Source organism: Vigna unguiculata, chromosome 9 (genome assembly GCF_004118075.2).
Source record: "Vigna unguiculata cultivar IT97K-499-35 chromosome 9, ASM411807v1, whole genome shotgun sequence".
In the NCBI taxonomy this organism is placed as follows: Eukaryota; Viridiplantae; Streptophyta; class Magnoliopsida; order Fabales; family Fabaceae; genus Vigna; species Vigna unguiculata.
In genome coordinates this window covers 5,443,710-5,456,043 of record NC_040287.1, presented here as the reverse complement: position 1 = coordinate 5,456,043, position 12,334 = coordinate 5,443,710, and the positions used below count along the sequence as shown (strand labels likewise).

Genomic DNA, 12,334 nt, shown 5'->3' with positions numbered 1-12,334 from the left:
AAAATATTTAATTGATATATGGAACAATAAAAAAATGGGTATGGGTATGGGTATAAGAAAATACCCGTTACCCGGTGGGGATGGGGATGGGTCAAAAGTTGTATACCCGTTGAGTTTGGGGATGGAGATGAAAATAAATTTTTATTATGGGGATGAGGATGGGATCATGATACCGTACCCGCCCCGATCCGCCCCGTTGCCATCCCTACTCTGTTCTTCTCGCAACTTAAGTCCCATTTTCTTTGTTCTCCTCGCATCTTCGGTGTATTGCAGAAACATTTAAGGATTTTCCTCCATCATGCCTACCACTTACTGACACTCTTCTCTCAATTGATCCAAATTAACGTTTGACTGCCACTCCTGCGTTGGATAGTGAAGTAAGATAATAATTTAATTTAGTAAATGTTGTAAAATGTCCTAATTTCTAATGCTTTTATTCTTTTTATTAATTTGGTGGAATTAAATATATTTTTGGTATTTTAACTTTTAGTAAAAATTAGAATTAGTTTTTCTTGAAAATTTTGATCTAATTTAATTTTTCATATTTAGAAATGTGTGAATTTAGTCCTTTAAATCAAATTTTTTAAGTTTATTTTACGAATCAAACGTGTTTCTCAACTGAGATCGAAACTGTACCAAATGAGATAAACAAACAAAAATACTAGAATGCGTTTTAAATTAACATCTGAATAATGGCTTAGCAGTGTAAGATACTGTGAATTATTGAATTCACAATTTCCTATCAATATGAATTTGCTTCCTTATTAATAAGCTTTGACTTCTGTCTTATCCTGGTTAATGTGTTGCTTTGAACCATTCAACCGCCTGGTTGGCTCTAGTTTCTTGTGTCCATCTGAAGTGCCTGTGTATTGATTTACCAAACCAGGGGTATAAAATCCTTATCTAACTCAAACTTACTTTAGTAGCATGGATCCCTTTTGCTTTGATTATACCATAAAACTAGCAACTTAAAAGTTTTATTTCTATAACATACTTTTATGCTTTTCGAAACAGTCACCCCACAAACCAAAACCAACGTGAGATGGACCAACATTTTTAGCCTACATTTTAATACGAAACATTTTGTAGGCCACGTGTTGGACAGGTTCAAACTAGTCGAATCGACTTACATTGTCATCTTTATTAAATGCACAAACACATATTAAAGTTGTGAAAAACAATTTTATACATCATTTGGAACCTACTCCTCCAATCCTTAGGAATCAATTCCAAACCAATTCCAAACCACCGTTGGAATCGATTCCCAAAGTCATGGAATCGGTTCCAACACATCCCAAAACTAGTCATGGACTCCTCCTCTCACAGAAAAACCCTTCCCATTTCCCTCTCGCACGAACGAAAACCCTTCCCATTCCCCTCTCTGGCAAACCCATGAACTTGTAGAGAACAAAACCCGTAGTAGACCACAAACAACACATGAGTAGGGTAATTTCATAGAAGCACCCACCATCTACAATAATCACCCCCAAATCCCTTCCCCTCAACGAAGATAACATCTTATCCCAATCCTGCAAATCGTTGCTCATAGTCATGCTCAAAACATGCAAATTACTTGCATTTCATCTCATGTAACAATAAATTTGCACATGTGAACACAACACAAATTTTCATTGTGGAAGGTAAAAAGGAGAGAACGATTTTTTTTTTTTCATATTATTAACATTTTTGTTGTTCGAAAAGGCTTGATCTTTGTGCTTAATTTTCTTACTTCTTAAATCTTCACAAAGTGTTTTTTTTTTGGTAAAATATTGATTTTGTTTATTTCAACATTAGAAGTAAGTGTTTTGTTATTTGATTGATAGAATAATTTCACATTCATTGATGGTAGTTTTTTTTACAAATTATTAACTTTTTTATATAGATACTCATACTATGTTTGAGTTTGAGATTAACCTAACTTGAGTAAATTTACATACGAAATAAGATTTGTAAGTAATATTACATACAAAATTATCCGCAGATGATGAAATTCATACAAAATTATATACGGATTATCTCATATGTAACGCGGGATAAATTACATAGAAAATAGAAAATAATCAATATGTAAGTTACGTAATCGTAAGTAATGTTACATTAATACATACATGTAAATTACATACAAAATAATCATAGGTAAGTTAAATGCAAAAAAAAAAAATTATAGGTGATGTTGTGTGAGTTACATGCATAATAATATGTAAATAATACTGGGAGAATTAGTTACGGATTATTTCGTATGTAAATATGTGAGTAATGTATTTTCCAAATTAAAAAGAATTATTTTATTTTATTTCCATTTTTCTTTTGTTCTTTATCATTTACAATGAAATTTAAATTGAATAACATAAAATTTTACCAACACAAATTGATACTAAAATTTGATATCAATACTTCACTTAATCCAAATTCAAGTTATAAACAATACAAAATCCATATCAAAAGTAACAACATTTAATCTAGAAAAAAAAAATACAAGTGTTGACAACTCATAATCTAAAATGAAGCTTTAAGCTTTAAGAACATGTTGACCTTCCTCAAGTTGGTGTTGTTGCTCTTGCTATTGTTGGTGTTGAAATGTAGTTTGTGCATGAGGTGGAAGAAAATGGAGGACAAAATTATTGTAATTGCCGTTGTTGTTGTTGTAATTTTTGACTTAACCATTCATTATCCTCTCTATAATTCAAAACTTGTTGTTTTAATTGCACAATCTCTTATGAATCATGAGAGTGAATTGAAGTTCCATGATATGTGAGCTTCTCCCTATGTTTAGTCCGAATGACCTCTCCAATTTCATAGATCCGACCATTTTTCTTTCCACCTACAACACGAAGCCAACTTAAAGTCCTTATTCTCTCTTCCTTTGTAGGGTCTATGAGAGATGATTCATATTGACAAGATACAAACCTCCAATCTAGCTTTACAATATCTACTTTCAAATCTCTCCTATTATTCAAAAATATAAATTATATCATATACATATATATATATATATATATATATATATATATATATATATAACACAACATAATAAAAGAAATAACATAAAAAAATTTATAAAATTAAGTGTGAAAACTAAACAAAGAAGTAAGACCAGATAAAATTATCTATGGAAACTAAACAATATAGTAAGACAAGATAATAGCAACATCATGTACTTAACGATCACGTCACATTTAATAAATATATCTAAAAGCAAGTATTTAATTAAAAAGTTTTAATTTTGTGAAAACTCAATAAACTACAAAAATTAAATAAAAACTCAAAGATTCTCAATCTTATCATAACCTTAAAATTTAATTAAATAAAAATAATATTGTATAATTTATTATTCAAATGACAATTAATGTGCGGCAAGAAATTCCTAATACTACTGAGAAATAATTGCGAAAGAGAATATCGAAAGAGAAATATTGTTGACCAGCATTGCCAACTTTTCTCGGAAGAACTTGTAATCTAAGTCTTCCTACGTGATAATTTTATTAAGATGTAATAATATTTTATGATGATAATAATTTATAATTTTTTATATTAATAATTTTAATATATATAATTTTAATAAAATTCATATATTTAATTTATTTTTAAGAATTATTGTACATTTTTAAATATACTTACATATATCACATTTTAATATTTTAAAAATAAATGTATCAATATATGGATATATGTCATATTCGATACATTTATTGTATTTATACATAATAGATAGTAACGAAAACTTATAATTTTTAAATATAATAACTAAAAAAATATATACCTAAATATATAAAAGTATTTAACATCTCTTACTACTACTAATAATATATATATATATATATATATAAACTTTTTTTGAATTTTTTTAAAATAAAACCTTTTTCTTCGTAGGTAATCATACTACACATAGATATAATTTATTTATTTTATTCTCAGCTCATCATCGTGGAAATTGTCCTAATACAATACCATATAATTTGTTTTCCTATAACACATAAATATCATAAAATACAATAACATAATATAACATAAGTTAAAATATTAAAAATTTCCATACATTTATATTTTAAATCATAGATATATTTCAATCTCATATAATGTAATCCATATACTATAATCGATAGATTTTTCATTTCATTCATTCATTAAACATATGATCAAGTCCATATACCATAATAAACTAGGTCCCATGTTGAAGACTAACTGCGTTCTTTTTGATAGTTTTGCCAATTGGTTATTGACATGATCAAACAACTTGCGCTTCTTCATTGATCACATTCAATCATAAACTCTATTAAGCTATCAATGAAATGAGTAGATTCACACAACCATCTAGCAACCTCTGATTCCTGACCAAAATGAAGCATTTTTCTCTCATCATTCATGCATTCTGTTATATATTTGTCCACTTGATTTCTCTCTTTGCATTGAAGCTATTGCTTAGCACAAACATGTTTGTCTCTGCATCAGGCAACCATACTGATCATTTGGCACTACTCAAATTCAAAGAATCCATATCAAGTGATCCTTATGAAGTTCTGCTATCATGGAATAGTTCTACTCACTTCTGTAATTGGCATGGAATCACATGCAATTCCATGCACAAAAGAGTTACAAAGTTAGACTTGGCAGGGTACAAGTTGAAGGGATCCATATCTCCTCACCTAGGAAATCTCTCTTACATGACAATCTTCTACCTTGACAACAACAATCTGTACGGAGACATCCCACAAGAACTGGGAAAATTGTCACAAATGGAGGAACTCTCTGTGGGAAACAACTCATTGGTAGGAGAAATTCCTACAAACTTGACATATTGCACTAATCTCAAAGTCCTATACTTATTTGGGAACAATCTGATTGGAAGAATACCAACAGAAATTAGCTACCTTCACAGGCTTCAAAATTTGAATGTTGGGAGCAATAAGTTAACAGGACGAATCCCATCGTTTCTTGGGAATCTTTCTGCTCTACATCGTCTCTCAGTGGGTATTAACAACTTAGAGGGAGAAGTTCCACATGAATTGTGTCACCTAAAAGACCTGGTACAGATATTTGTACCAGTCAACAATTTGATTGGTACATTTCCTTCTTGCTTATACAACATCTCATCTCTGACTGTGATCTCAGCTACAGCAAATCAGTTTACTGGATCTCTTCCATCCAACATGTTCCACACTCTCCCCAATCTCCAACAATTTTACATCGCTCTAAATCAAGTCTCAGGTACAATCCCACCTTCCATTTCAAATGCATCTACCCTTTCACTACTTGAGATAGCTGCAAATCAATTCACAGGACAAGTTCCAGATTTGGAAAAACTACAAGATCTTTTTTATCTAGGTTTGTCTCAAAACAATCTAGGTGACAATTCAACTAATGATTTGAAGTTTCTTAAATCATTGACAAATTGTAGTAGTTTGCAAATGTTGGATATATCTTACAATAATTTTGGAGGTCAATTGCCAAATTCTTTAGCCAATTTCTCCACCCAACTCAATCAGCTGTATCTTACAAGTAATAAGATATCAGGAGATATTCCTACAACAATGGGAAATCTGATTGGCTTGACTCAATTGATGATGGGATATAATCGCTTCAGTGGGAGTATTCCATCAACTTTTGGAAAGTTTCAAAACATGCAAAAGTTAGTGTTAAGAGCAAACCAGTTGTCAGGACATATAGGAGACTTTGTTGGCAACCTTAGTCAATTGTATTTTTTGGATATGACAAGAAATATGTTGGAAGGAAATATACCTTCGAGTATACGAAATTGTCAAAAGTTACAATATCTGTGTCTTTCACAAAACAATTTGACAGGAAGCATACCTTTAGAGATCTTTAATCTCTCCTCTTTGTCAATCTTGTTGAAATTGTCACAAAACTCATTGAGTGGCAATATACCAAAAGAAGTGGGAAAGCTGAAAAATGTTAATCATCTAGATGTGTCTGAGAATCTTTTGTCTGGTCACATTCCTGAAACTATTGGAGAATGCATAACATTAGAGTACCTCTATTTGCAAGGAAATTCTTTACAGGGAAGCATACCATCTTCTTTAGCATCACTCAAAGGCCTTCAACGTTTAGATCTGTCACGAAACAATTTATCAGGATCAATCCCTACTGGTTTGCAGAACATTTCTTTCTTAGAATATTTCAATGTATCCTTCAACATGTTGGATGGTGAAGTTCCAACTGAAGGTGTGTTTCAGAATGCAAGCGGCTTTGTGGTGAATGGAAATAATAACCTCTGTGGAGGTATTTCCAAACTGCATCTACCACCATGCCCTTTCAAAGGTAAGAAACTTCAAAAACACCACAAGTCTAGGTTGATAACAGTGACAGTTAGTGTGGTTGTTTTTCTTCTCATATTGTCAATTATTCTAACTATCTACTGGATGAGAAAAAACAAAAACAAACCATCTCTGGAATCAACAACGATTGACCAACTAGCTAAAGTTTCATACCAAAGCCTACACAACGGAACTGATGGGTTCTCAGCAACAAATTTGATTGGCTCTGGAAATTTTAGCTCTGTCTATAAAGGAACTCTTGAGTTTGAAGACAAAGTTGTTGCTATAAAGGTCCTAAATCTTCAAAAAAAAGGATCCCACAAGACTTTCATAGCTGAATGCAACGCACTCAAAAGTATTAAACATCGAAATCTGGCTAAGATTTTAACATGTTGTTCAAGTACAGATTACAAAGGTCAAGAGTTTAAAGCTTTAATTTTTGAGTACATGAAAAATGGAAGCTTAGAACAATGGCTACATCCGAGGACACAAGGTCTGGAACAACATCAAAGATTATTAAACCTCGGTCAAAGATTAAATATCATCACTGATGTTGCTTCTGCAATACATTATCTTCATCATGAATGTGAGCAATCGATTATTCATTGTGATTTAAAGCCAAGCAATGTTCTTCTGGATGATGACATGGTTGCTCATGTGTCTGATTTTGGCATAGCAAGAATTCTCACAACTATTAATGGTACTGATAAGCAAACGAGTACAATTGAGTTCAAAGGGACAATTGGTTATGCTCCCCCTGGTATGTTCTAAACTCTTGGATCAGTGTTTTGTTAAATCTCTCTATTTTCTTATGAAAACTTGTTTCAGTTCCTAGTTATGAAGTATTGACATTTTTTCTGTATATTCTAGAGTATGGAATGGGTTCTGAGGTGTCTATGAATGGTGACATGTACAGTTTTGGGATCCTTTTATTGGAAATGTTTACTGGAAGAAGACCCACGGAAGAAATGTTTACAAATGGTCAAACTTTGCATAAATTTGTGGAAAATTCATTGTTTGAAAATCTCTTACAAATTTTGGACCCATCACTTATACCGAAGCATGAAGGAGAAACAACAGAAGAAGAGAACAGTCAAAATCTTAGTGCAGATGATGAAAACTACTTAGTTTCAGTCTTTAAGATTGGACTTGCTTGCTCAATGGAATCACCTAAAGAAAGAATGGATATTATGGATGTCACAAAAGAACTAAGCAAAATCAGAAAAGCATGGTATGATTCTCTTTGTATTAATAGGGAAAATGTCATTGTGTCTTATTCTTCCAAAAATTAATAGTAGTTCCATTTATAACAATATTGTTGTTTCCCTCTTTAATGGTGGTGGCAGGAGCAAAGGCATGGAGTATGAGAGCAGAATCCATGATCAGCGACAACAATAAGAAGACAGAGTGGTTCAAAAAAGAAAATGAAGAAGAAACAAGCATCTACCTTCTGGTGCCCGTCCTCATCAAATTCTTTTTGATAGAAGAAACAAAAACACTACAATGGCCATAATATTGCATTTCTACTCCAGCGGAAAGAGAAACAAACTTAGTACCTGTGACGGTAGGGTTTCAAATGATGTATTTTTGCTGGTAGTGTTACATGAATTATTGGAAAGATGGTTAATCGGTGTTTCATTGGTTAAGAATAATCGAGATTTCTGATATTAATAATTATTAGTGTAATGTTATTTTATGGAAAATGCCGGTCTTCTTAAAGTATAACGAATGATATTTGATTTTATCATTTTTATATTAAAAATTAAAATAATTAATTTTATGAATTAAAATGGGATCTTGTCAATCAATGTTCTAATAAAGATACCAATATTAAATCTTACAAAAAATGTAATATATAGTTTAATAAAATATTAAATAAATCTGACTTAATAATTATTAATGTAATTTTATTTTATTTAAAGGACAAAAATTTCATAAATATTCTACAAATGTGTTTAGTATTTTATTTAATGCTCATCAATAAAATTTAAAAAATAATTAAATAATAAAATAACAATATTTTAATATTATTAAAAATAAATATAAGAAAATTTTTATTATCAGAAAAAAATAGTGTCTAAAAATTTTAAAATTTTTGTTTTGTATCATATACTTATTGTCTAAGAAGAATTTAAAGGGTATTTTTATCTTTATCAAATTTATTATATGCATTTATATTATTTTAATTAATGTACTTAATAATTTCAACTTTTAATTTTAAAATATGGAACCAATGCTTAATAACAATTCTCAGTGCCTTCGCGATCCAACACCCTGGTATTGGTTAACATCCTCCATTAAAACAATATAAAACATAACATATTTTATAAAGACAAAAGTGTTATTTAGAATTTCTAAACAATATCTCTAACTAGGGATGTCAAACAAATATGTATATGTGGGTATTCGCAGATAAAACTTGCAACGGATAGAAAATGAATATTGTAAATGGATATCTGTGGGTAACGGGTACGAGTATTTTTTTGTATCCACATGTTAACGGGGCAGATACGGGTATCATAGTATCCGTACTCGTGAATACTCGTACCTGCTATACTCTAACTTAAATTTTAAAAAAAGCATGATTAAAATATTAAGACATTGATTTTGAATGGGTTATTTTTTATCAATTGGTTTTAAAAAAAATTCATTTCTTTGTAAACTGTCATTGAACACCATATAAATAGGTTACTTGTGTTATGAAATAAAGCGAATAATAAAGAGAATAATAGGTAATAGAAAAGAGAAGAAACAATAGAAAATGAGAGAATTGAGAGCAACTATGTGTATTATTATTATTATTATTATTATTATTATTATTATTATTGATACGAATAGTTCTATTTATAGATACAACATGTACTCCATAAAGGAAACAAATCAACTTAGTTAATACAAATAATATCAAAATCATATGAGTAAATGTATTAAATCAATGGACAATCATTAATTCATAACACTCCCCCTTGAGTGTCCATTGATAAAAGAATTGTGTCTCGTTAAAACCTTACTAGAAAAACCCTTTGGGATACAAAAAAAACCTAGTGAAGAAACAAGAGTACAACATTTTGTATTCTTTAATACAATATTGTTCATCACATATTATATTTATCACCCTCATGTAAACTTACATCATTAAGGTCACAAAGTCCGAACTTATGAATCATTTGCTCAAAAGTTCTTTTTGGCAAAAACTTCATAAATAGACCTGCCATATTTTCACATTAATGAATTTTTGGATATTTATATCATCCTTTCAATTGAACAATACACTATTCTATTCATATATGGTTGTTGATTCCATCTTTGTCAGGGATAGTCACAAGTTTCTTGCACATGTTGAATTATAGACCTTAACCAAACATATTCACAACTTTCCTCGTAATTTTGTATGATTAGACGATTTTGCTACTATGGTTTGTTTCATATACATTCATGAAATCATTGTGGTACCACATGTGAACAAACATCTTGTTTGTGATCAACCATTGTGACATTGTGAGAATATGTAAAATAACATGCATATACATAACCCATTGGTCTGAATCTTAATCATTTGGATGGGATAAGCTCATATTCGTAATACCCTTAAAGTAACGAAGTATATGTTTTACTCCAAACCATTTTCTTCTTGTAGTTGAATAACTATATCATGCTTAACAAATTTACAGCAAATGCAATATAAGATTAAGTATAATTAGCAAGATACATTAGTGTTTCTATGACACTAAGATATGGTGCTTCTGGACCAAGAAGATCTTTATCATTTTCTTGAGGTCTAAGAAGAGTCTTTATCAACATCTAACGACCTCACAACTATTGGAGTACATAATGGACATGACTTGTCCATTTAGATCATTTTAAGCACCTTAATTATATAAGTCTCTTGACGTATAAAAACACATTTATTTAAATACTCAATTTCCAATTTTAAATAAGATTTTGCCCTTCAAAGATCATTCATCTCAAATTATTTCTTTGAGTAATCAATTGCCTTTGTGAGCTCATTAGGAGTTTCAACGATGTTTATGTCATCTACATAAACAATAATTATGGCAAATTCATTTTTGGATCTTTTCATATAAATACAAGATAAATAAGATCATTTCTATATCCCTCTTTTAATAAGTACTCAATAAGACGGTTATGCCACACATGTCCTGATTGCTTTAATCAATAAAAGAGCATGTTCAATTTTATTGAATAACCCTTTTTAAAATTTGTCTTGTTAGGCAAATAAAATCCTTAAGAATTTTCATATAAATATGATTCTCAAAAGAACCGTACGAATAGGTTGTAACATCATCCATTAGATGTAAATGCAAATCTTGTCGTACAACTAGGATAATCGAATATTGCAATGTTATTGCATCCAATACTAGTGAATATGTTTTTTTCACAAATCAATACAAGGTTTTGTGAACAACCTTGAGTAACCAATTGCTTTGTATCTAACAATTTCATCATTCTTAATTTTATTTTTGCGCAAAAATCCATATGTACCCAACGGGTTTCACAACTTTAGGTGGGCGAACTATACGTCCAAAAACCTTTTGTTTAGCAAGCAAATATAATTATGCTTCTTTGCATATTTTCATTTTGTCAATCTTTTCTTTGCCGATAATCTTCAATGATTATTGCTTATTGATCTTCATTGTCATTCATAGCATTCATCGTTATGTTATAAGTAAAAGTTTCGTTAATGTTAATTTCATTTCGGTTCCATATTATATGATTCATGACATAATTTATTGAGATCTCATCATTTTCAACAATTTTAGGTACCTGAGGTTCTTCTGAAACTGAACCATTAATTATGTCAAATGAATCTTTTGGGATTTCAACCTTTTCGATTAAGTCATTTTGCATTTTAGCTCCCTTTCTCATTCAAGATTTTTTATCTTTGTAACCAATAGGCCTACCACACTTCAAACGTGTCTTTGGAACTAATATATGTGAAGTATAAACCATAAGGAAATGCTGATAATTTTTCGAATATACATTTTTTTTTCAACTCAATCGTAGAGATATAAAGATATTTCATATCTTTTTCATTGTTTGTCTCAATATAATATCCATTTAGACAAATATCCTTGAAACTTTTTATTCAACTTCTTGGTAGAAGTATAATAGCTCTTCTAGAGTCTTCAAATATATTTGTAGTACTATAAATAATACTAACATTGATGTCTCGTATTATCAAACAAGAGAAAAATTTATTACTCTTGAGAATTGTATAAGTTGTTGCACTATCAATAAGACACATATCCTTTGGTACTAGTGCAAAAATTCGTTTTTCATATAAACGTAAATATCAATATGAGAGGTTTTTTTTAACACTCTCATGATCAATGAGGTGATCAATGCTTCCATTTGCTTTAGTAAAGAAAATAATAATATCAAGATGAGTAGCATCCATATGGCCATAATCAGAATCACCATCTTCATAAGCAAAGTGTGTTTCTATGTTCTTCTCGTTATTTGTAAAATGCTCTGGTGTACAATAAGTACAACTCAAATGACCTTTACCACCATAATGATAATATATACTTTCATCTTTTTGTCAATATTTTCACATTTTTCTTTTTTCACCTTATTGTGCCACTTCTGGTGACAAAACGTGTCTTTGAAATTTTCTTTATAACCATGTTCATAATCAATATCACGATCACGATCATGAAAATATAAATCAAATGTTGTTGCATTCACTCCTGGGAATGGAGCATAACCAATTTGGACAGGTTTCATGATTTTCTATCAAAAGTTCATTGTTTTGTTCAACCATACAAAGGCATGAAATAAATTCATAATATTTATTGCTGCATTCACTTCTGGGAATGGAGTAGATTAGGCGGATCTCACGATTTTTCATCAAAAGCTTTATTGCTTTGTCCATTCAGCCATACATAGGCATGAAATAAATTCATAATATTTGTGAAATCTTTTTTCACAATATTTTTGTTGCATGAGCAAATTAGTTGCTTAGATGCTTCATTTCTTTATTTAATGGTATCCCAATATCCATTGCATCTAAATGTGTTTCAACATTTAAAAACCAATAT

General features: G+C 30.2%; 1 protein-coding gene and 1 long non-coding RNA gene across 4 annotated transcripts; one reads left to right on the top strand and one right to left on the bottom strand.

The window, feature by feature from the left end:
- Positions 1-2,401: 2,401 nt before the first annotated feature.
- Positions 2,402-7,841, bottom strand: LOC114162632. 2 transcript variants are annotated; one of them, XR_003599264.1, is made up of 3 exons: positions 7,720-7,841; positions 5,809-6,068; positions 2,402-2,821 (listed from the first exon to the last, which is right to left on the bottom strand). It is a non-coding gene; the product is annotated as an uncharacterized LOC114162632 (long non-coding RNA). The 2 variants fall into 2 exon arrangements; XR_003599265.1 differs by lacking the exon at positions 2,402-2,821 and adding an exon at positions 2,833-2,946.
- LOC114162631 (probable LRR receptor-like serine/threonine-protein kinase At3g47570) lies at positions 4,338-7,975 on the top strand. 2 transcript variants are annotated; one of them, XM_028046587.1, is made up of 3 exons: positions 4,338-7,032; positions 7,143-7,503; positions 7,619-7,975. In XM_028046587.1, exons 1-3 carry the CDS (start codon positions 4,338-4,340, stop codon positions 7,668-7,670), a joined length of 3,108 nt encoding a protein of 1,035 aa, XP_027902388.1. In that variant the 3' UTR covers positions 7,671-7,975. The 2 variants fall into 2 exon arrangements, with proteins under 2 accessions (XP_027902388.1, XP_027902387.1); XM_028046586.1 differs by having other exon boundaries at positions 7,143-7,711.
- The last annotated feature ends 4,359 nt before the right edge of the window (positions 7,976-12,334 follow it).